Raw genomic sequence first — 27,116 nt, forward strand, 5'->3', positions numbered from 1 at the left:
GTGTGCAAAGTAACGACAAAAGTAACTGTAAATTTCGTTACCGTTACCCAAAAAATGTAACTCGTTACAGTTACAGTTACCAAAAAAAGAAAGTAACGCAGTTACCAGTAAAGTTACCAAAAAAGTAACTTGTAACTGTAACTTCGTTACAAGTAACGAGTTACTTCCATTCCCTGGGTAATAGTATTATTGTCTTGAAATAACGAGCAAATTGTGAAAAGAGAGCAAAATCTGTTAATTATTTACCAAATATGGGTTGAATTTTTTTTTTGTATTAGGTATTAATTTATAGATTAAAAATATACAAATTAGTATACATTGTATTGTAATAAGGAAATTGAATACGTCTATCAATCAGTTGTTTATCTTTAAACACAACGATGACCTCTACTAACGAAAGTTAAAACAATGAATACTCATTTTTTTAGTAGTAATCATTAATATATTAGTCCATGAATAAATAAGCACAAAGAAAGTGTTCTATACTGATTCAAGAATATTTTTCGGATAAATTAAAAAAATTTTTAGTGAAATATAATCTCTCTTGTTATTTGAAATTTTTTATTATTAATTTATCATGCATTTTTAACGTAAGTATCTTTGTAACTTTCGACTTTTGTGAAACGTCTATTAATGCATAATTTCTTTTAAGTAAAGAATATTATATTTTGTTATATTATTTATTTAGATTCCTGGTTAATAAATTCCGAAGTTAATAATTCCTAAAAAATTTCCTTTATAGGATAAAATATCATAGCAATGCAGCTCAATGAAATTCTTGCTATAGAAAAATCAATTTTATGTAGGTATATCGAATAGCTTATCCTTAAAGTATTTATATCTGAGAAAAAATTTATATTGCCTGGCATATTTGTATTATGTGTAGCACGCAAATACGATAAAATAAAAAAATGTCTAACTTTATAAATGCATATGGCTCAATATTCCATGATTATTACGTTATGAAATATCTTCAAGATCGATTTTATAGCTCGGAAAATAATAAAGAAAATGAGTTTATGGCGGGCCTTCTTTGTGAAAAGATATTAGATATTCCTTGCATGCGCCCCATTGCCTTTACAGAATATAATGTGATTTATAATGTAATATTGATACGAGTCGGGCATAACAGTCTAAGCCTTCTCTTACACGAAAGTAAATTTTCGTCTTAAAGAACTCTCATGGAGCTTAGAAATTAGATCCTTAAAGAAGTTATTAAAAACGCACGTGGGAATTGTCTCACAAACAACAATATCAAATAGCTTTTTGTAAGCCGTTAGAATGTCTTTATAACTGTATACATATGTAGAACTTAACTATGTTATTTTGTGTAATATAATATAATATGGTTACGATAGCGAGTAGAAAGAAATTTCATTCAGGTGTATGATAAATGGCCGTCTTTTTCATATTTCTTTTTACTTTTATTACAAACATTATCTCTTTAACACTCTCTTAATTTTTTTTTCATTTTCTTTTAATATTACATTACTCTTTTCTGTTTTTTATTTTTTATAACTAACTTTGTCAAGCGCTTTGAATTAATTTTTTTTTTTAAGATATAAGAAATTTCGTCTTTTTCATCTTTCGGCCTTTGCTTCTTTTTGTCGCACTAGTAATTTAATAATTCGTATAAAAATGAAAGCAAAGAGATATGAAAGTACTCCTGGAAGATTGATGTAAGCAAAAAATATGAAAGAAGAATATAGAATACTCGCACATGTAGAATCATCGTTGTCGCGAGATCTTTATGTATACATAGCTTTGACAATTTTCGATCAAAGAAAACGTTTCACACGCGTGTTTCTATGTTCCTTATATAATAACAAATTTTTTATGGTCTCAATTTTATCACCGGATAGAAAAGATACATAACGATTTCACTTTTAGAGAAACAGCAGTCTCGAGAGAAACGCCTGATAGTAAAAAGTCCTATAAACGACGATGTTATCTTGATGAATTCAGCATCCGGCGTGCTGATGAACGGGCGAATTTCGACGATGCTATCGTCCGCTTTGCCGCTGCCAATCTCACTATTCATTGCAGTATTGAACACTAAAACTACTCAATGCCTCCCACGTGCTACATGCACGTTCGATCGCCTTTACACCGGTATTCATACGCGATACGCAATGGCGTACTTCACGCGAATACGTATAGGGTTCATTTTTACGCGTTTCAAATGCGAGACCATTGCGGAATAGGAATTCTCATAATATCACGTAAACGTGAAAAAATTCTACGTGGTAAAATTTTTCTGGAAAGTACGCATAAAAGCTCATGAAACGTTCTTTTGAAAATATAAATATTAAAAGATATTTTATATTAAATATCAAAAAATATTCACAATTCGTTTCTCAATTATTAATCTCAGACAACATAATCATTCTACAATATTTTCTGTGTGATGTCAGTTTGCGCAACGTTGAGTTCTAAATCGTTACTCAATCTTCCGCTCACGTATTATATGAGAAACAATACGTATCGACCGTCAGAGTAAATTGTGACAATAATTAGATCGAGCACTGAAACATTTTGTGATATCGTTCTCAATGGTTAGTATTAATTCGTCTCTACGAAATTGAAGAATATACAAAATTATGGAGATCACTAAGCTTTTATTATCATAATGTCTTATTTATTTAAATCGTATAACGTTTTACAACAATCGCACATTAAATGTATGGTAAAAATATACATTACGATGTGAATTTATTTATAAATTGTGCTAACACGTATATATTTACATATTATATTTTTCTGTAAATAACTCTGACGTTAATCAACAAAAAATGCAGACATATTTCGTGAAATTGTTAAAAGTAAAAGTGTAAGTTCACACATATGTATATGTGATGCAGTATAAAACTTTTGTCAATAGATATATTTCTTATTTTTAAATTACATTATATATATAGTGATGGATTTAAAAATAAACACACACACAGTATATCCATGAAAAGGAGAACTTTTCTTATAAATAAATATTTAATTTTCTTGTATAATTTTCTTGTAAATAAAGATCGAAAGAAATGTCCGTTTTTAATAACTAAAATCCGCCCAATATAAATATCTCAGACTGTGATGAAAAAAAGCTTTGTACCTTTTTTGCTTTAAGCCTACCCCTTTTGGTAAATAAACTTTAGAAAGTTTAAAGGGATTGTATGTAATATTATGTCAGTTGTACTCATTCCTGAGAGCCCGTGATGTTGTTACAGCTTTAGAACTTTGGTGAACAAAATGTATGCATTAACCGTTAGTCAAAATAGAACATGTTTTAATGTAACTCTAGTTGCATGACGTACCTATAATCTAAAATATGAGGTGTAATGCCAACGTACCTATAATGTTTCAAGTTACGTGTGTTTAACAAAATTGCTTAATTATAAATATTGAGTAGCTTTAATACATGTTAAGTGTCACGTGTAAAATATTAAAAGATGTAAAATATAAATAAAATAATATTCGTTAAAATAAAATTCTTCCTGTACTAAACTATTTTTCTATAAAAAATGCGGATAAAGATTATGCATTGTATATGACATGTTTATGTAAGATATAATCCGCTTTATCTATTAAAAATCAACCATTTTAATAATGTTTTTTGCGAATATGGTTCTCGCAAAATTTTCACGAAAGTCAATCACCGGACACCACGTTGGGTCGGTCCAATTCACAAATCATTTGGACGTTATCATCGAAAATGAAAATAAAAATTGTCGAGTGCTTCGATAAAACTATGTCAGAGTTAAATGAGATCGGAAGCTCTCGATCAAACGTGGCGACGAACTGTCAATCGAAACAACCGTCCGTCGAAGATATTGAACGAATGTCGATTGAATCGCTTTTCTGTGAGATTGCAGAAATCTTATTTAACGTAGAATCCAATGCGCAGCGTGAAAGCATGATGAGAAAAATTATGCCTATAGAATTATGCAAAGCAGCGATCTCATTTTCTTACATCAGGCTTCCTCTCACATTCTTTTTCTCATTTTCTCTATTCTTAATTCACATTTTTTCGCAAGATCACCACTAACTTTCGTCGGGCGATCAAAAATGTAATAAAAATCGTATAAAGATAATTGCGCGAACGCTAACGCAGCCATGTTTTCGGTATTTTTGATTACCTGACAAAAAAATATCAGCGGTAATTTTGCGAGAAAATGTAAATTAAAAAAAAAAGAAGAAACTTAACGTTAAAAAAATGAGATTGCCGTTTTACATAATTTCCATAGACATAATTTTCTTCATCACGCTTTCACACTGCACGCTGAAAATTAATAAATCTTATCATCTCCTCTAGATGATGTGCTCGTTTACAGTTTATACCTTCTTTTAAAAAGAGATAATCTTGTGGATGATTTAGTCGCAAATTTGTATTTCCGAGAAAAACCAGCTGCGCCTTTCGCAAGCAAGAGCAATTTTTCTCGGAGAAAAGGTCGGATGATTGCTTCGATGATCGATTACCAGTGACACGATTTTTTAGTTTTTTTTTTTTATCAGCTTATTCTGCTTCTCAATTTCTCATCGCCGTCTTTTCCGTTTATTTCTCAGTTTTCTGTTCCTCAACGGAACGCGCTTAACTGTCCGGAAGCTATTCTCTCACGTGCAGTTATTGACCTACTGAATTACTATGTGCCTGGACTCGACGATGTACTCTTTCTTGAGTATGAGATGATGCACAACAATGCCCAGAACTGCGTTCAGGAATTACGCTTGGGTAACTCTTGGCTATAGTTTACGTTACGTATAGCAAAAATGCACCCAAGAGTTATCTGAGCATAATTCCTGAACGCACCCCGGAAGGTCGACAACTATATCAATATCTAACGGAAAGAAAGAGAGAGGGAGAGAAAGAGAGAGAAAAGGAGCTAGGTGACTGCCCGTCTTTACGATAAAAGAAAAAAAAAAAATACTCGTGGAGATATCACGAGCTCTGCTCTAGGTGACGTTTTATGTCGGCTTCTACAATAGCCTGTACAATTTGCCGAGCACAATACGAACGACGCTGTTCCACACCATATACCGGAGATCGCAGTCAGCCATTTCTCGATTCATTCGACCTGAATCTCGCGTCTTTTTCGTGCTGAAGACACGGCCGCGCGATTATTATCTGTGTATGTATAATCGTTTCCAAGGAAAAATCGTCGTCGTTATCGACATTTTCAACATGCCGGCAATATCTCGATGTAACAGCAAATCCGGTAGAAATCCAACGAGACAGAAATAGCGTCAGACAGGGACAATACCTCGACGACGCAGTTAATGCATTCTCCTGATAGTTCGAACGTTATTCCAAGTTTTACAGCCCTGCGCCGGCATTACATCCCGACTCGAGGTTTATCGCCTTTCTAGAGGATGATATACGCATTTTTTTTCTATCACGATCTCGATATCCGTGCTACGCGTTCGCGCTTCAACTCGAGCTTTTAGCTTAATGAAAGAATGGATTATCAAAATTTGTTCGAGATTCTACTTTAAGTCCGCTGTCTGCATATCGACGTGGACTAAATTCATAATTAGAAACGCGCGACTTATAAACCGTAATCTCTGAACTAAAAAATTATACATCAATAACATATTTGCGGAGAGAAATTACTCACTTATTAATTTTACGAATTGTTTGCTTCAGCGCAGGAAAATCCGGTCGGTCCGCAGCTTCTTGCGCCCAGCATCTTCTCATTAGAGTAGCTACCTGTACAATGATATTCATTTCATAAATCTATATTCTTTTTGGTCGATGCCATATTTATAATCTTTTTATGTCAATAATTAATTTATATTGCAAAAAATATTACCTCGGCCGGGAGTTGAACCTGGATCTCGCACGGAATGCTAGAGATCCGGATTCAACTTTCGATTGAGGTAATATTTTTCGTAATATAAATTAATTATTTACAGATTTTTTTAATGTCATTCATAGATTTTAATATGTTATTCAATATTATTCAGATCCAAGATGCTACGAGCATCAAAATTGTTAAATTGTCAATTTAACTCGTGATAGTACTGCGGTAGTTTTTTACAGTTTGCGTTGTAAGTCTGAATTTAAAAATCTATATAAATTCACATGCATTATATATATAGAAGCACCCGAGATTTAGCTTTATCGTTACGGCATGTTCTCATCGGTATTTATTAATTTAAACTTTCACGGTCCAGCAAGATTTCATATTGCTCTTTTAAATAATTATATATTCTTCTGTTTTTAGTAGTGCGCCTATAAATACATATTTCTGTGTGAATTTAAATTCATTCTAATTCTGCATACCGCGCACCGAAATAATTTATTTCGGTCTTGAAATGCATTTATGAGCAGAACCAGAATCACTTATTAAATTGTACAAGCAATTTAGTAAATTTAAAATACATTTCAAACAAGCATTTTAAACACACACAAACATTTAAAAATACATTTTAAACAAATTAATAATATATGTGTTAATAATACGTTAAATAAAATGAATATTTTATGGTAATATGCAATTGATAATGCTAATGAATGACCCATTGACTATCATGTGCAGATAAACCTTGTAAATATAAATATGCGAATACATTAAAAATATTTGCTATTTTATGTATGATTTTTTACCTCTTCTTCAACAGAAGCATCGTCTATTACAGGCCTTAAGGGTGAACCGCCACCTCTTCTAACACCTTCTATTATTTCTGCAACAGAGACGAAGTGTGTCGCATGGTGTCAAAGTTCACAGGGCAATGTAAAAGAATCTCTTGGTGAAAAACAGAAAAATAGAAAGGAAGGAAAACGCGTGGAAAATAATCCGCCCGTTGGGCATAAAAATATTGATTGCAACTGCTCTGTAGGACATGATAACATGTTAAAAAACAATTGACGCAACGTCGCGAGGTATTCCGCATTATTGCAATTATTCAGGATTGTAATGTCTCCAGGCAATTGCGCGAAACTATGTTTAGCCGTGGTTCAGTGAGGTAGGCCGCGTTTACGTCAGACGGCGACGTCCGCTTAATGCAAAGTACTTTCTCCTTCGTCCGCCTACTAGCGTGCTTCACTACTGTCCATGTATCATTTTAAAGAGCAACCAGCTACAAATTTTTCGTTGACCGTTTGATCTTTCTATCGATATATTGGCGCATCTAACCCGCAAATTTTTCCAATAAAGTATATTTACAGACTGACATGGATATCTCAGAGCATCAATGAACCGTAAAATTGCAGTACGAAAGTTTGTTTTATTGAAAAAATTATTTTTATCGAAGATTAGAGATAGAGATGGAAAGAGGAACAAGTCAGATCAGTAACTATGTTATATTTAAATGTCTTCTCTTTGCTTATATAAAAGAAACAATTTATTCCTCTATCTTGCGACATAGATTTCTTTTTATAAAAATTATACAATACGCGAATGAGCGTAAATTATTGAACGTAACTAGCGAGAAATGTGACAGACTCGTCAGCTAAATAAAATTGTGAAAAGTAGCGGCATTTACGGCATAATTTGTAATCATCGATAATACAATCTATATTTTTAATCATATAAATAGCATATGCTAATTTCGTCGCTAGAAAAGAATGGAGATCGTGTTTATTATATTGTACATTTACGTTCAGACCGGAACTCCGTCCTGGTCTAACTGCTAGCTGATACATCTGTTCCATAAAGTCACAGAATTAGTTAAACGGGTTTCTGGTGTAAACGTCAATATGAGAAACGAATTGAGGTAAATTGACAAAGGGAGGTAAATGTATCAATGACAACAGAAATTTAATTCTCTTTTATAACTTATACGTACAAAGAGACGGAAATAGAATTTTACCGTCACTGTTACTTTTTTTAAATAAAAATTTTTATTTAAAGTCGAGAGCTATGTCTGAAACGCAAACGAACTTTTATAGTTAAAAACCGATTAAAACAATTACTTATATGTCTAATGTATACTTTTATTTTTTTTGTCTCAATTAATGTCTCTCTTTCAATCTACTTCCTTTTAGTAATCATAATTTTATTTGAAATATTGATACGCGTTTACATGTGCAAAACTGAAATAATATGACAACACATAGTAGAAACAAAATTATATAAAAAGATCTCTTAGAATAACATTCCATACATAGCTTGATAATTTATATGAAAAAGAAAATATTCGCAAATACTGTTTCATATAAAATCTTGAAATACAGATTTTAGTTTGATACTTATGCATCTCAATATCATTATATATTACACTCCTTGAATTCCTGAAATAAAATGTTTCACTAAATTAGTAACACATAAATTCTACTTACAAAGAAGTAAACAAGAAAAGTTTAAAAAGATTAAAAGAAGTAAAGAACACATTTTATAAATTAATAATTGTATATATGTAAAATTGTAATAATGTAAAATATACATAAAAAGTATAAATAACGTATACAGTTAAAATTATTAATTATAATAGAAATAATGTAATATATAAATAAAACCATAAAAATGATTAAAAGTTTTACAATATATGCGTATACGCGCGAGTGTCGAGAAAAGTATTAATAAATTAATTAAAACAGATAGAACATGTTAACGTTTATTAAAAATAATATAAAATTTTAATGAAATTCAGTAAAAAACAGAAATGAGAGGCGTTTTTGCGATATTCTATTCAAATTACTAATAAGGCGTTGCATATTTTATAAAATTCCTCTTTGAAAAAATAAAATCAGCATCAACTTATAAAATGTATCACAGGAAGTATTTCAAAATCATCTAGTTTTGTTTGAAATGAATTTTGTTTGAAAATAATTAACCAATATATTCTGGCGGATCTCTGCGTTCTTGGAAGCCGGAAGGTAATTACGCTTATGATAGGATTGGATATCGAATTCGCGGTTATAGGAAACCGGAACCTGTTGTTGCGCTTCAAGGACAACTGACACATACTGTGCCTGTAGATGTCCTCGAGGAACAAATTGCAGGACTCGCAGTTGAGGGTACAATGAGGCCTGCGAACTTCGAGGAGAGGACTGACGGCCCTCCTGGGACTGGCACCACCATCGGGATTTGTCCCGACTTGCGGCATTTGTGGCAGAGTCAGGCTGCTCGTGCTTGAGGCGTTACTTTTATCTACCATTCTGTCTTCGTCCTCGAAGAGCCTGGCCGTCGATCAAGGAAGAGCCAAACTGCCTCGCCGGACAGCCCTTGAAAATTTACCGTTGCGATATCGGATTTTTTCTCTTCGTTCTCTTCCATTCCTTGACATACGTACGCGTGCATGCGTGAGTGCATGCAGACACGCACGACATAAATGTATTACACTTCCGTCGAGTCGGCATACCCGATTAAAAAGTATATATATATATATATAACCCACGAATATAGTATACTATTTCCAAATTCCAAGATCTCCTTCGTAAGATCGCGAAATTTCGCGGTTGAACAGTCGAATGTAATACACCATGTGGGAACTCCGCTGAATATCGCATGTCCCTTTTTGACAGATGGAAACTGTTGGACAGCGTTCTTCGATCATCGTGGCACGCGTACCGTATAAAAAAGAGAATTTAAATACAAACTGAAAGGGACATTTATTCTACTCTTCACATTCGAGAGCAAATTCAGATAGATATAAATCATCTTCGTGATTTATATGTTTCGTATGATAATTCTGCTGTTGACCTTTGCATATCAAATAATATCTAACCACTTTTTTTTTTAATTTAGGTTTAATATGACATTTAACACTAGAATTTGAATTGTCAAAACATTTGTTTTATAAATGTATCATGTTTTTTTACAATTAATTAAATGCGCATTATCTTAGCATGCATAACAAACGTTATTATGTTTATGTCGGATCTGTTTTGTAACAAATATTTTATACAAAATTAATTCTCATTTACTGTTTAATATACAAGAGAAAGTGGACTGTATTCGACGTACTGCGTAAACAGTATCTCTGCAAGCTATTAAAACATTAACCATTCTTCTTTCAAATACATATTTATCTTATTTCCTGCTAAAACATCGCGTATTTTCCCAAGGAGCTAAAATAATATTTATTAAACAATGGATCACTAAAGTGCTTCATTTTTTCAAAAACTGCGTTAAAACTTCAGTGGCTGTCATTATAATTGCTTATAATTATTCATTAATATTTCCACAATATTTCCAAGCGTGCGCGTGTTTCTATAAAAAAAAGTACAGTTTTAAAATATGTATTTAATAATACAATATCAAATAATAAACAAAAATTATATCACGATACGACATATATGAGAATCTTAATCTTTTGCTAAATCGATTTGTGGGCGTTACATTACAGAGTTTTGATGAATGAAAGCTATTACCTAAAAGCTTTCTTCAAACCGCTCAAAGTTAAAACAAGTATGATGAGCATCTTAAAGTTTGATTCGCGTATAATGATATTATACGGTTGATTTATTCGGTGGAATTTCGTAGAAAACTTGCGTCTTGGTGGCCTTGAACGTCGCGTTTAACTTTGATTCTTTTTATTGGTCTCTTTCTGATCTTCATCTGATCATTTTACGACCAATAACCTCGTTATCTTGTTTTTGTTCGAGTTCACGGGTTAGCACTTTCGAAATTTCGCAAAAAAGAATGCATCAATTTTCGTTCAATAGTCACAACTATTAAACTAAATCACACGTAATCTCCCTTTAATAGTTCTCAGTCTCAAAATATACGAGTATTCAAAACTGAAACAAAAAAGTTAGATTTCTCACATTTAAATGAAAAAGTAAGAGAGTTATAGAGGATTATTCGAAATAATTGAAAATTAATTAAAAGAGAACTGATTTCCGAAAAAAATTTTGACAAGTTTAACGAACCGCTTCATTAAAACACTAAATATGTGTGTGTATTCCTATCTCCGCTATACACACACACACACACACACACATATATTATATATTATAAAACAAAAAAGTCCCCTAAAATTACTTGGATGAGCCATTCGATCCTTTTCAATGTCTAAGGTACAACTCGCAGTTTCTCTTTCGCCTTACTGGGATTTCGCCGCATTAGGGAAACACTCACGTTTATCCCGGTAACTGCGAGTCCACCCCGGATCTCTATCTTCACTTCCACTGACCCCATTAAACCTTGTCTGATTGTATACGCCGATTTTAACTTTCCAGCACTAATCACTACACAACACGCCATACCTTTCATGGAACGCGTGAATTGTAACTCGTTCATGAAACAAGGAAATTATTTTATTTGTGTCGCTGTTTTTGTCGGCGCCCAAAAAATGTCTCGCGGAATTAATAACCGCGAGCAACGAGCTCGTAACCTCGATTTCACCGCCGAGTAAATTAGCACAAACGCTTTTCATTCTCCAGTCGAGACACATTTTGCAAGTGAAATGTTCATGGTACAAGGAACTCGACAGTAACGTCGATATTGATATTGAATATATATATATATATATATACATATAAACATTATATAATGCGTATATATCATTTATTTCTCGGTTTATTTCCAATTTAGTTTACGCAACAAAAAATCTGGATGTTAATAACTGCACATGTTAAAATTGAATATGAATAGTAAAATTCAAAATTAAGACTCTCATTTACAATAAAAACTTTCTTGCCGAAATATTGTAGCCTGAAGATAATCTCTTTCTTTGAAAATAAAAATTGTATAATTTTCCTCCGGGAAATACGTTTCTATCATGAGCACATAAACAGGAATTGCGAAGGGGAAACTTCGGAAAGAAAGAAGAAAGGGAAGAGCGTTATACAAAGGCGACAAAAAGAGATACTAAACTACATTCCCATTTCGCATTATTGCAAGTACGTAGCGACAGGACAATAAAACTATGTCTATGTCTATCGCGACAAAAACATTTTGGAGCGAAGTATATAATGTAAAAAAATAAAAGTCTCGTTCGCGTACTGAGGTAAGAAATAGAAGAGAAAATAAAAGGCTGCATGGTACAGCGAACTGCCGGTGAACTTGCGCAGTAAATGTCGTAGAACGCGAAACAGGTCGTTTACGACGCTGTCTGATCGGTTATGCGATCTATCACTTGTCGGATTACCACGCGCGCTACCTCGAGTTTCTCTCCTCGGCCTGTCAGCAAATCGTGTTCACTTTAACAGTTCAAACCGCATCGTGCGTATAGGTGAAGTTAAATCCACCAGCGCGATACAAGTAAATGAATAATCCGATCCGTGTTAATACACGTAATAAATTGATATTGAAAACATTATTAATAAACCCTTGATCCGCTAATTTATACTCTATCACCGGTTTACTTTATATAACAGAAAGAGGATCACATTTTATTTTTTTCAACGTTAATTCAAATATTTATTCTCAACATCATCAAGGCGAATTACTCCATCTCGCGTTTAGAAACTTTTTTCTAATATAATAAAAAGTTTCCTCTCCCAAAATTAGGGGAATTTTCTTCAACGGAGTTTCTTTCTTTAACCCGCCGGGAATTTACTTTCTTTAGTGAGAGAACTTTAATACAAGCGAGAACTTTATTTCGTTTATTGGGGGACCTTTACGTGGTCAGTGGCCCCTATCCCTCTGGTCAGATTTATTTTTATACGCAGTTTTTCCTCATGTGCCATGATGTAACGTTAATTGCTTCCGCACGGTTGTAACGCTGATATTACGGAAGTGCGTCGACCCGGTGCGGCGGTCTCTTAGCACTCGGAATCGATACTGCCGCCGCCGATTAACCGGTAGTTATACGGCTAGTAAATCACGCGATGAGATCAATTTTGCGAAGAATCCAATAGATTTTAACAACATATTTGTGCATTCACACAGAACTTATAAAAAAAATTTAAAAAAGAAAAAAAGAAAAAGAGAGGAAGAACACGACGCGTTGTGCACGTTGTCGGGTATGCCGCTCGCAGAAAGACTTCTCCTTTCCATTTTCAAACAACACCTACGACTTTGGTCTTTAGGCCGCAGACTGGGGCATTAGTGATGCGCCCGATGATTTCACGAGTCGTCGTCAAGGATACGTTTTTTTTTTGTACCGAAGAGAAAAATGGATAGATGGGGAAAAAAGAGAGCGATAACAAGAAGAATCTCGGCGGAGCGCGCGCGATAGTCGCGTGCGTTCTAGGACGCGTAAGAGCTTCGACTGAGCTTTCGGACCTTGCTTCGACATGCTCCTACAGAACACATTTTATTTCGATCGATTCTCGCGGCTGGTTGTCGTGAGCTTGCAAGCTTTGAGCGAGAACTCTATTACCGATTGCGCCGATCAACTATCGATTTCCTTAATGTTGAAAATATAGCGAGCTTTAATGGTAAAGCTCGAGTCGCTTTTCTGTGATCAGTATTATCGGGTGATTGAGATCTAATAACAATCCAATATTCGATATCGATGTACATTAGACATGTTTTTCCTTCCCTTCGAAGCCATCAGTCGGTTGAATCGAGATGTTCTTGTGCAAGCTTTGTTACCGAGCTTCGCTTTCTTCATCATCAGTATTTGATAAGATATTGATATCAATAAAGACAAACACTAGAATCTTTAAATTATATACTTTTTATAAATTATTTGTTCCATTTTCACATATGAAAATGTATCGGTAATATTTTGCGCGAGAGTGAGAATAAATTATTTTAATTTTATGCAATTTAATTTGTATTAAAAAAGTCTTGAATGGTTATATGTCGAATAATAATTTATAATTTCATATTAAAACATTTTAATAACGTAAAATACATACAATCTGCGAGACGATTGATATTTGTGTTTCGTTTTAATATATGTATTGTATAATTTAAACAATATGACTGCGTTTCGATATTCATTCTCAGTATTAAAAATTTATAACATACGTTACCTGCACTATAGATTTTCAACAATGGCAATGAATATCGGAATACTGCCAATTTTAACACTAGAATCGCGGATCTAAATTAATACAATTATGGTCCAAGCTAAATTTGGTTTTTTACACGATGTCATCATAAAAGTAAGATTAATTATAATTAATTATTTATAAATTGTCATAAAAATTTAAAGCTCCACGTGCAAATCCAAATCCAAATTAATTGAAAAGGAAAAACTATCAGATAGATTACAAATTAAAAATAACACAGCCTCAGTTTCAATATCAACAATTTTGCTCTGCAGAGAGCGACTGTTGGTAACGGATTACAGGAGCTTGCAAGTTCGATTTATCACAAAAATTCTTTAAGGATCAAGCTTTAGCAAGTAATATCCAACAGCCGATAAAACGGCGAATGAAATTTTACTTATCAGCAGACAAAAAGCTCCTTTAAAAAATTGATCGTAAAACAAATGAAAAAATAAAATGTACAAACAATTTATAATAGTTTAAAACGGCATTTTAAAGATTGTATAAAAATTGTATATGCCATTAAATTGAAAACGTTTCAACAATTTTCTTATACAATTAAATTGTCTTGCAATGTACAATACTTGCAATTTCGTATTGAAAGCTACGTAACTTTTGCATATGCTTTGCACGTTAATCTTGAATTGATATCGCTTTTGTTAAAATCTATTATCGTCAGCTAAATCATAATACATATGTGCAGAATTATAAATCGATGTATATGTCGTGATCATATTACATGTGCATGCTACCAGAAACAAAGGCACAAAAAATCAATATTATGCGCGTTGCAATAAATATGGTTATATAATTCGGGGGGAGGGGATTATATAATTATAGGATACAAGTCCTCGTTGATTTCTCTTCAAAATGCCTAAATCAAAGCACTTACAAAAATATCGCACTATGATTATTGGATAAAATGATCTTCAGTTCGTTCTGTATGTTGTTATTCCATACGTCGTCCTGCATTCATGACTATAGTAAACTTTTAATATATTTAACGTTGCTATCAATAGTATCGCTATATGCATTGTCATTGTAAAACAGTAGATGCACGAGAAATGAAGTATTGTTTTTTCTTTATTATTATTGATATACATATATATAAATGAACTCTATTTTTCTTAATTAACATATTTATATATTTTTCTCTATGATATTCTGTATATATATATATATGCATATATTTATACATATAGTATAAGTCTGTAAAGCTGATACCCTCAAATGTAAATTTTGATAAAATTAACATCACATTCTCGATTGTTCATTATTTATCTACATTTATCCACCAAAAAAATTTGTATCAACCTTTGAAAAAAAATTATAAATGAATAAAACATTGTAACATCTCTATGTAAATATTCTTCCGAATTAAATACGGGATTTGATTGTTCACTATGCGTACACGTTCGTCCACCTATAATTTTCTTTTGTCCATCTTTCAAAAAAAGTTATAAACAAATTAAAGTTTAACAATTCGTCACTTACGTGCGTTTACTTTATCTTTAGATACAAGATTCGATTGTCCATCTATCGTTTCAAATTTCTTTTATTATGCAATTTTATAAAAATTACTTAAAAAACTAAGCAAAGTATATACCTTCATAAAATAAGTGTTTCTTATATTTAATAATTTTATACATATACAGTGTGTTCCGTAAGACTTGTTCAATCTCGCACACGAAAGTAGATGGATCGAAATAAATACAGAAGTCCTATACTGTTTAGCGATTCTCGCAATATTAATACAGATATTAATTTTTAAAATTGTATTAATAAGAGCGCGTTTTAAGAAACACTCCGGTCCACTTTTTCAAACTTTTTCGCGGCGCATTGACGATATCAATTAGATTTTCTATATATTTCGTAAACTTCTATCATTTTCTTTCTTCCGACATTTTTATTCGTAGAAGTTTATTGTAGTTTGATTGGTCCTATTTTGACAGTATTACATATGTAATGTAATAGCGAATGTGTTTAACTGTCATTGACGTGAGTCCCTCGGTGCAGCGGTGCGATGAGACATGTGAGCGGCGCGGCGATACCGGGCGCTGAGCAATGGCGCGCTTCCCCTCTTGCCTCTCTAATGCGTTGCAAAAGCAGCCTATGTTTAAAAAAATGAGCCGGGCTATACCTCGGAGCGTTTATTAAAACGCTGTCTGATTAGTACAATTTCAAAAATTAATATCTATATTAATATTGCAAGAATCGCTAAACAATATAGGACTTCTGTATTTATTTCGATCCTATCTACTTTCCTGTGCGAGATTGGAGAAGTCTCGCGGAACATCCTATATATGTGAAAGACTTGTTTTGCGTTTCGTCAAAGTTTGAACGATATTGTTTCTTTGATATAAATAAAATATCGGTAAACCTTTACAAAAGGGGACCACCCTCCGATGACTTTGACCTTGACATATGCTGTCAAGGTCATGACCCTGAGTAACCTCCTACAGGTTTTAGCCGTCACTCGTCCTTCGTTAAAAAGTTATTAACAATCATAGTTCTAAAATATACGTTTCATTTCTGCTATTATACGTATGATATCGTATGATACGTATGTCATAGAGGTCTGCCCCGACAGTACTATCATAGCAACAGTATAATCGTAGAAGTCGTGTGTCCATGTGTAGGGGGGGGGGGGGGGGAAAGTTACTTCTCGTGGAAAGTTTAACGTTTCTGAACAGGGAAAAGTGTAGAATAGTACTCAATATCATACATGTATTATAAATTATACCTTAATTTTAAAATTGCAACAGTGCAATCAAAGAAGTCGTACGCCCCTTGGAGAGGGGGGGGGAGCTAATAACTTTTTAACGAAGGACGAGCGACGACTAATACCTGCCGGAGGTTACTCAGGGTCATGACCTTGACAACATATGTCAAGGTCAAGGTCATCGGAAGGTGGTCCCCTTTTGTAAAGGTTTACCAAAATATCTAATATATATATTGAATGATGATATCCGTAGACTCGTAAGATTTAAAAATCATAGGAAGTGAAAATGCCTACTCGAGTCATTGTAACAGGATGTTAGTGTTAATTATAATTGTGTGAATTTATGTACCGCGTATGTAGTTCTCCTCGCGACGCTGATGGATTTTCAGCATTGACGCATACGTATTGACTACCGCAGTAATATCACTTTAGTTAAATTGACAATCAATCTAACAAATTTTGATGCTATAGCATCTTAATTAGATCTTAATAATAAGTTGAAAGACATATATTAATATTTAATAATGAAATAATGATAATTTTTAAATCTGTGAAAATCTGTGAAAATAATAAGACTGCGAAGAATATCACAAGTTGGCGTTTCGTCCCGGTTTCCATTACTGGACTCATCAGTAAGGCATTGTAATGGAAACCTACCTTAGACGCCTTGGGGAGATGTTAGAAAGAAGTTCTATATAAACAATCCCTCATATAATTCGGCACTTACGAGAATTGGAATGAGTAACTATAGACCTCTGTTGGCTAATCGACGTAGTGATATTCTTCACATTGTTGTTAATATTTAAATATGTAATTATAAAATATCTAAATTCATTTCCAATTTTACATTATTCTTCTTTCTTTCAATTAGAATAAGGTGGACAAAAGAAAATTATGGGTGAACAAACGTGTACGCATGCATGGTAGATCGAATCCCGTATGTAATTCGGAAGAATATTTACATGGAGGTGCTACAATTCTTTATTTGTTTATAATTTTTTTCAAGGGTGGATTAATTTTTTTTTATGGACAAATGTGAATAAATGGTGGACAATCGAATGCGATGTTAAAATGTTTTATCAAAATTCGTGTTTAGGCAGCCACAGACTTTACATATATGGTATTAGTTCATTTCTTTCTGTCTATACATAGCATTGAGAATATTAAAATGATTTTTATTAACTTTTACAAATGATAAAAAGATGTAATTGCAAATTTTTAATAGTCATTCTGATCTTGTTGCTTTAAAGTCAGTGCAAGTCATGCATTTCGAAAAGAATAAAGTGCAATGCTAACTAAAAATCAATTTTTGTTCCTGTATTATGAAACGCGACAAGAAGCAATTGCTTTGGCATCTCTGCGATTATCTCGAATGACGTTAAAGACTTACCCTTCGGAGAGAGTTCGTTATTGTCTCCCAAGTAGAATGGCCCTTGGCGCATCACAATCTCGTGAACGATTATAGCAAAGCTGTACACGTCGCCTTTCTGAGTACCCTCGGGCAGTTGTCTCTCCATCTTCAGCAATTCCGGAGCTGTCCACAGCTGTTCTGCAAACACCAAATTTCCTGTTCTAAAAAAATCAGACTGAGTGGAGCGGTTTAAAGCAGTTTAAAGTCTCTCCTCCCTTTTCCATGTGTTCGATCGTTATTGTAAATATAAATTATAAATAGAAATATCGTCGAGGTAAAAAATATTTGTCGCGATTAAAATTTCTGTTATGTATCAGACATTATTGATATCCGTTTTTCCACGTGTTATTAAACGTATGTGTGACATGCAACAAAATATTGTTAGTCCAAGTAATTAAATTGTCAAATAGAAGTTTTATACGTTTATTTGAACTGTAATATTATCTCTATCTCTGCGCGTTTTTATGCATTTAAAAAATATTTGACGTTGCAATTACACTAAAAAAATATCTGGTAATAGTTATCAAATATTGAATGAGATAATTTCAATCAAATTTTCGATTAATATAATAGATGCAATCGAAAATAATGTTACTTTCCTAAATATTTAGTATTACCAAACATAATAATATAATCAATCAACTTGGTAATAATTACTAAATATTTAGAAAAGTAACATTATTTTTTACTATATTAACCGAATATTTGATTGAAATTCTTTCATTCAACATTTGATACCTATTAACAAACTCTTATTTTAATGTACATGATCGTTGGAAAAATATTATCACGCGAGAATGCTTGACGGACGCATAAACAGTTTGCAAACACATACTCCTCCAATAGGCATAGCTGTTTTTATCACCATCTGAATTCGCATCTGTACTTCTTCTCAGTTCGTGCAGGCCAAAGTCGGCGATTTTCAGGACGAATCGTGAATCGACGACGCAATTTGAAGACTTGAGGTTACCGTGACTCTTCACTTCCGACGCATGGAGATACACCATACCGCGCACGATATCGTGTATCAGGGATCCTCTGAACACGCGATCGAGCTTTATCTGCTCATTCTCTAGTATATCCTGTCCAATAACAAAGAGTTAAGATACTAGTGTAGCGCACATTATCGGGTCTTATACGATATTCTTTACATCTAGGTCAAACGTTTGAATATACCATATTGTACACTTCAATATTATTATATATGCTGTACATATATGCGTGTCTTTCAATACTCAGTATGTGTATAAAATATTCTATGTTGGAGCGGCTCCTTTGACATACCGTTTCTTTCAACAACTGTACAAGTTTCACTCGTGTTTAAAATTGCTATTCAGGCGAGGTAAACTAATAATTTAAACTTACTTAAAGTTACACTATTAGAAAAGACACGTATAAGAAAAGGCAATAAAATAGAACATTTTTTGTTTTGTATATAGGACGCTTACGATGCTTACACAGACGAATTTATTGATAGTCTACTTACTTAGCCACAGGGAAGACTGGAGTCAAAGGTAACACAGGAAAGTTGTTACATTAGAAAACGTTATAAACAAAATACACAAATGTAATTAAGAGATAGAAGTTTGTAATATAAATAATTACAAACTTTCATCTTTTTCTTACGCTTTTGTATTTTGTCTACAATGTTTTTTATGTAAGTATTACAGTTTATCCGTATTATTTTTGACCCCAGTCTCTCCTAGATTTGCTTCGAGTATTAACACAGTTATATTGCATTATTCCCGATATACAAATATGATACATGATATTACAGATATGAATACACATATACAAAATATTTTATATTTTATAACAATATTTTGATCACAAATATTATTACAAATTGATCCTTTTTTAACAAAAAGGAGGAATTGTTCTTTATAGTAATAGATATATTTATTTTTAACATTATATATTCTCTTTTTGTAAGTAAATTTCAAAATATCTTATTGAAATCAATTTGAAATTAATTGAATCAAAATCATATAGTTATAAGTTCATAATTATTGTGGTGTTAATTTTTTTTTACTAAAAAAAGGATTGCTATCTCAAAATTAAATCATAAGTTTTGGCATGTTCTACAGAAATGCATGTCTATCTTGCCTTAATTTGATGACACGTGGGACATAATTATTTATTCGGTTGTTCATCAAAACTTTAAATCGGAACATGAAATGCAATTCACCTGGAGAGATCCTTTGGGGCAGTATTCGGTTAGGAGGCAACAATGCGGTGGCTCGAGACAGGCACCGTAAAATCGTACAAGATGATCATGCTGGAGATCCTTCATCTGTGAAAGTCACCAACATCACCACTCATATGAATTAAAGCCCGTTACATGCAATCGGTTACTGAAGAAGAAATTACGCAGAGAGAAAAATGATTTATTGAGAATCGTTATTGAGAAAATTACAAAGTATATGCTAAAGAGTTATGTTTGACAAATTAAAATTGACAATAATTTATGAAGTTTGACATGCGTTTGTGAAGTCAGTTACTTACCCGCTTTAGCTCCAGCAACAAAGGTCTTGAGATCTCCACTTTGTTCCTCGGTATCAGTTTTATTGCGACTTTCGAATTCTGGAAACGAATCGCGATTTTATAGTCGATGGAATTATTGACTGACAGTTCTTTGACTACCTCGTAAAAATCAAATGTCCATGAAAAAGAATGCACGCACGCACGCACGCACGCACGCACGCACGCACGCACGCACAAAAAAAAAATATATATATATATAAAGATTAATGTTTATAAAAATAGAGCTACAGCCACACGCTAGATTTATTTAGCGACGTTTATTATAAAACATTAGTCTATACATTATAAATTAAGATGCAAACGTTTCGGCCCTAAATGCAGCCATCTTCAGTACAATAATATAAGTGTATACAATGATTCTGTGTTTACATGCATAATATAAGGTTATAGTCGATAATTCTTTGTCAAAGTATATATATAATAAACAATTACAAATTCATATTCTACAATAACATAAATCAAAAAAGCCTTTTATATACATACGTATACAATATATATACACATAAATAATAAAAATAATAATAAATACACATATAATATTGTGAAGCACAAAATATAAACTGTTAAATACCGAATTGTTGTTCGGTATCAAAAAAATTTCTTGAAAAATAAGATTATCAAAAAGACAATTGTAAATCTTATATAAAAAAGCTTTTTTGAGATGCCGTCACACGCTTACGATAAAATTATTAACAAATTAGCAATTACTTTTGAAAAATAACAAATTACAGTTATTTGTTACCGAGAAAAAAGTTTAACTAGTTACCATTACTAATTAGCGATTTTTAAAAGTAACTCGTTACAGTTACTGTTATTTAAAAAAATAACTTTTTAATTATTTTTTCGAAATCAGTCTAAAAACTATATTACTTTTGCAATATTTTTATTTAAATGTTATTCAAATGAATATACAATAATGACACTCTAGTTTCATTTTTAGTTGTTTCTTAAAAGCATTATTTTATAATTCTGAAACATCTGTAAAATGCAATATATATAACAAACTATGATATCTATCCAATATATTACGTAAAAGGGTAAATTAATTCCGACTGAATCGTGTCTATTCGTGTGTTACGTAACGATAAAAATAACTGTAAAATTCGTTACCAAAAAAATGTAACTACGTTACCATTACAGTTAGAAAAAAGTAACGTGTAATTGTAACTTTGTTACAAGTAACGAGTTAATTCCGTTCCCTGCAAATTACTTTCTCACACGCTACGTTTTTCCATTCAAATGTATTTGTCACGCAATTGTTTGACGTTCTATTGAAGCAATATTCTTATTTAAAAAAAAAAAGTGAATATTGATTGGCAGACGTGAACAACACAAGCCTCTAATCGACGCGTGTAGAATATATATGTTTCTTGAATTGAATGTAGTTAATATACGTTGGTGTTTAATTCTGTTAATACTGGAGATTGCACTTCGATAAATAATTTGGAAATAAGTTGGAAAATAAATTCTTACGGTATTTACGCATCATGATTTATTTCTTCTATTTCTAATAGCAAATTTAATTGGACGCACTCAATGCGCACTGATGCACATTAAAGCCATCGTACACAAATTAACCTAAAAATGTGTGTCTAATATAATTATAAAAACGAATTAAAAACCTTCATTAATTATATTTTTATATTTATCCTGAATACATTTTATTGTGCTGTTAAGGAAAATTTATATTTTATAATTTGAAATATTTGCATTTTACTTTTACAATGGCTTTAATATATACTACTACGCACTGTATCTAACCAAATTCGCTATAAATTAATTATATCCAACATAACGGATAAGGCGTCAAGTACATTATGTGATTTAAAGATAAAATGAAAACAAACGTGCTCTAACCTTATAAAATCCTGTCGGAACATACACATGTCGATCAACACCATCTGGCAGACTTGTATTATCTTCGGAATATATTGTCTAGAACAGAAATACGTCATCTCTTAAATACTAATGGATTAGAAGAGAGTTATGCAAGACAGAGTATTTGAAACTATTAACAAATATTTTAGTAATTCTGTAGCAAATTTTCAAAATTAGTTTCCATTCCTGAAGGGAAACTTTGAATACTAAATGCTTATCGAAAATCGAATATTTTAAAAATTAAACACGAAATTAAAAATGAAGTTAATTAAAGTAAATTCTCGCTTTATTAAATATATTATAATCTAACTTCATCTAAAAAGAATTCTTCACTCATTTAAGATAAATTGTTTAACATGTGGAAAGAGTTATTATTGATTTGACACTTCAATTAAATTAAATCAATTCAGTCCAAATTGGTCAAAGATTCTGTCGTTAAATCAAATTCCGACATGCTTTGTAAATAAATGTAAAATGAAGGGGATAAAGTAAACTTCTTTTCTTTCTGTTCTTTCTTTTGTTCGCTGTATAAGAAAAAAAGTAACATTAAATACTAAGAAATTTATAAACGGACGCTTTTTCTTTTGCTTCTGTACCTTAATGCTATGTAGAGAAATGATAAGAAACGCGTCAACAGAATAACGTACAATGAAATAAAGTCTTCCTTATGGTTGCTACTCCGGATGTTCTGGAAGCACTACTCGTGGAGTAATACTTTCCACCATTGTCCTCTTTCCTTTCTTTAGAGATCCTACCTGAGGTACGAACACCACATCCTCTCAGAAATGAAAATTATTGGAAACGCTATCGGGATAAGCTATGATGAAAATTCGATCGCAACCGTGACGTTATTTATTTTATCCGCTATAACTCGTCGCGACAAATATTTGCTTAATCCACACTCGAATTACTTTTTGAAATCCCAGATAATTGAATTGTGTTGTTACCGCAAGTAAGGTAATGTTATTCTACAAAGTTAATGAATTCTACAAAGATCACACGAGAATTGCATTTTCCGTCATATTTACCAGTTCACTACCGCGAAATTTATTCGCAATTAGAGAGTACATGGAGCCCCTTGTCTTCGCGTTAGGTATCACGATTACGTCGTCCCAATGCACTTTCCATGTCATGGAGGCAATTTCCGCTTCCAGTTTGAAACGCCTGCAAAACAAATGACAATATTATCGGCGGGTGACTCGAAGAGAGCCACTGCCGAGGCGTGTTAAAAAATTTGTTATGCAATATTTTATGGCTTTATGATAAACCGCGCGTTTAATGGCGCTCAAGCGTACATACATATTTGTGGATTAATTCCTAATAATCCTGATAATTGCATTATCATTCTTTCGTACGACAAAGCGAGTTGCACGCTTTTCCTTCGCTGATTAACGATCTGCTTTTTATCAACTAATTATCATGCAGCGTATATGAAATATATGCGAAATGTGTTCACGATGTCTCCATCCATTATAAAAATGTAATTTGTCAACTCGGTAAATTTGCATGCACACGTATGTGGGTGGGTGGGTGCCTGTGCTGCTTGTATAACATACATGTATGTTACTTGTTCAGCATATTTCATCTGATATCTACGAAGTATACGAACGTATGCGAGCATACAACTAACAAGTTCGCAACCGCGTCAGTGTGCGTACACGTTGAACAGCACAAGAGGTAATTACGTGCCGGCGTATCTCATAACCACACGCCTATCTATCCCAGGCGGGATATTACTCTGCGCATAAAGGCTTCGTGTGTACGGAATTTCCGAACTAAATGAGTTCGATATATTCATCGAAAGTTCACCGTCAAACGTTCGTGGGGTTAATTGCAAATAACCGACGAAAGCTCAACCCTATTACACTATGTATTTGTTACAGGATTTGCGACATGCATATGTGCAGTTTCGCTGAACTCGATCGATTCTATAGATTTGGGAACATGTACATATAACGCCACTGCAAACTCTCGCGAATAAACACATGGATTACTTGTGTGTAGCATCGAATTGCATAGCAGTATTGAAATTCGATATTTTACGTACGCATGTTAATACGCATGTATCTATATGTATCAGTTTTAATCCCCAGCAGTTATCTAATATACAATGCGTCATTAAGAAATATATTTTTAGCAGTTTTCTCTTCTCTGTGGACCTCTTGATAAAATTTTCTCTAATATTCAATCGTTGACAAATTGTTAACATACTCGTTTCAGCGAAATGAAATTGTGACTTTTTGCGCAAATTAATTTCGTCTACGTTTCACGAACGTGTAATATTACAAATGCAATATTTGGCTTTTGGGGAGAATTTTTGCTCGCATTACTGCCATTTGCATCTCACAAATTATAAAATTATTTCAGCACTTTACAGTAATATATCGCGTAAATTAAATTACTCTTAATGAGAAATATGAATAATTTTACTCTAATTTTAAGTATTTAATATTTATTGTAACAATTTAAAATATTTTTAACAGACTTCGAAAGGTCTTTAAAGATATCGCTAAATTTGATGTTCGATGATTATAGTAATGTATATGTATGTTGTCTGATAATAGTACTAGGTATATTAAGCAGAGAGATCGTAATGCGCTTTAGAGCAAGTTGTAAAGCTGTGCAACTGCGCTATTGCGTCTCTGATTAAAATCCTGGGAAAATATACGACGTGTGTAAAGCAAAGTTATAATGCAAGACGGTACGTAATAAACTCCGAAGAAGAGCCGAAGAAGTAAAAAGACGACGATATAATAATTGCCAAAAGTAGATCGCTATGAAATATACTATGTTAAGCCAAGCGAATGGTATGTATATTCCACATTATTTATATAAAATTTATTATCTGTTATCTTTACGATTGCGTTGTAACAACACAGAAAGCTATTAAAATTAAATTTATTATTTATTTAATATTTACATGAACACTTTTTTACATCACAATTAAATTAATTTCTTTTTTCAAATAAACATTAGATTTAATCAGGTTAATTGGAAACAAAATATTTAAAATAAAAATTTTGTGTTGTGTGTGTGTGTGTGTATATATATATAAAACGTTAAACTCTTCGTGGCTTAAGTTGCCATAAGGCCTTGGCGGTTGGTCTTAGGACTACGCAGAATAAAAGGAACAGAGAACAGAGAATAAGAATTTCAATCAGAAATCATATACTGTGGAATAAACAGTGTGTATTCCAGTATTACATGATTTCTGATAGGTTGAAATTCTTATTCTCTATTCTCTGTTCCCTGTTCCTTTTATTCTGCGCAGCCTTAGTGTTTGTTTTGTGACATATATTGCTGCGAACACAAAACCGTTGTGCTACCTCTCGTCCACCAACACTTGAATGTGCGGATAACGGTGCGTAGAATATTATTGTGATAAATATAAAAAAAAATACTGAACTAATTTTATTGTAATTATTGCAATAACCCTGATATATTATGTGTTTAGTGATTCATAAGCGCGTCGGATAAACTTCCGAAAATGCCCAACACTCGATTATCATGAATTTTGGAAGAAATACTCCAAACGCCGTCAAATGAATGCCCTTAAATGGATTTCCACCGATAAGAAAGTTTAATGCCAAAAATGTTTAAGTAAAATGTTATATACCACCTAAATGCATTACATAAATATAAATCACTTCCAAGAAATTGATATTAATAATTATACAAAAAATATATACAAACTTCCATAACTTTATTCAAACATTTTTGACATTAAACTTTCTTGTCGGTGGAAATCTATTTAAGGACATTTATTTGACGTCATTTAAAGCCAAATTTTTGCTAAAAATTTATGATAATCGGGCGTTGGACATTTTCGGAAGTTCGCCTGAATATTAAAAGTGCGCGTACGTTTGTAATCATATATACAATGTTCTTGTAACAGTATTTAAAGTCAAACATATTTTGCATAATACACTAAATTTTTCATTCATTAAAACGTAATTCATTTGGACTATTATAATAATTGAGATAATGAATATTTTTATGCATTATTTCAATTTTTATACTAATAATAATTCTTTTCATGAATACAATCTTGAAGTAAAGTCAGAGGAACTCTCAGTACTCTAAAGAATTCACAACTAGTAAAAACAGAGTAGCCGAAAGTACTCATTGCAGTGTTAACTGCTACTCATTGCGCCATCGTGTCGTGTCGCGTCAGGGAGTGGCGTTTGTCCAACAATTGGACAAAGCCTTTTTTTAAAAACAGTAGATGTTTTAATAGTTATTTTGCAAGTGATCGTAATTATCTTGTTTTTAAATGAGTTCCATTAGCTTTAACTTCGGGAGTGCCATATATCGCGCGCAAAAATATCATGTGCGATTATAATTATATGTTTTTAAAGAATATATATAGTGTTGACGGAGTACGGAGTACTTGACAACAATTAACAATTATAATTTTGTATACTAAGATATCGTTTGTTCCTCTTTAACTGAATCGTTCATTCATATAATTCAGAAAATAGTAATAATGAGTTTCGTACTTGAGACGGTTCTACAGAGCAGACAACCCAAATAGCCTGAGAGAAACAAAAGATTTATGGGAGAGGCGTTAGCGGAGCTACCCTGGAGTGAGCGTAATTGATTTAAACACATTTAACGTAAAAGTTTCACACATACACACACACACATGCACGCACGCACGTTTACTTCCTATAAATTGAATTCAAAAAATTAAAATTAAAGAAAAAGTTTTTATTTACAAAATTTAATGAAAGTTTATATTT

At 32.5% G+C, this 27,116-nt stretch overlaps 1 protein-coding gene across 1 annotated transcript in view; it reads right to left on the bottom strand.

Annotated features, from left to right (window-relative positions):
• LOC108776620 (atrial natriuretic peptide receptor 1) overlaps nt 1-27,116 on the bottom strand; it is a 131,434-nt gene that overhangs the window by 38,887 nt on the left and 65,431 nt on the right. Inside the window, exons 10-17 of the mRNA XM_018543291.1 lie at nt 23,403-23,538; nt 22,354-22,431; nt 20,458-20,535; nt 20,141-20,245; nt 18,788-19,034; nt 17,932-18,090; nt 6,596-6,672; nt 5,604-5,695 (exon numbers count right to left, since the gene is read on the bottom strand). Of these exons, the coding sequence (XP_018398793.1) occupies nt 5,604-5,695; nt 6,596-6,672; nt 17,932-18,090; nt 18,788-19,034; nt 20,141-20,245; nt 20,458-20,535; nt 22,354-22,431; nt 23,403-23,538 (972 nt within the window). The remainder of the gene's footprint in view (nt 1-5,603; nt 5,696-6,595; nt 6,673-17,931; nt 18,091-18,787; nt 19,035-20,140; nt 20,246-20,457; nt 20,536-22,353; nt 22,432-23,402; nt 23,539-27,116) is intronic.

Source organism: Cyphomyrmex costatus, unplaced genomic scaffold (genome assembly GCF_001594065.2).
Source record: "Cyphomyrmex costatus isolate MS0001 unplaced genomic scaffold, Ccosl1.0 scaffold365, whole genome shotgun sequence".
NCBI lineage: Eukaryota > Metazoa > Arthropoda > Insecta > Hymenoptera > Formicidae > Cyphomyrmex > Cyphomyrmex costatus.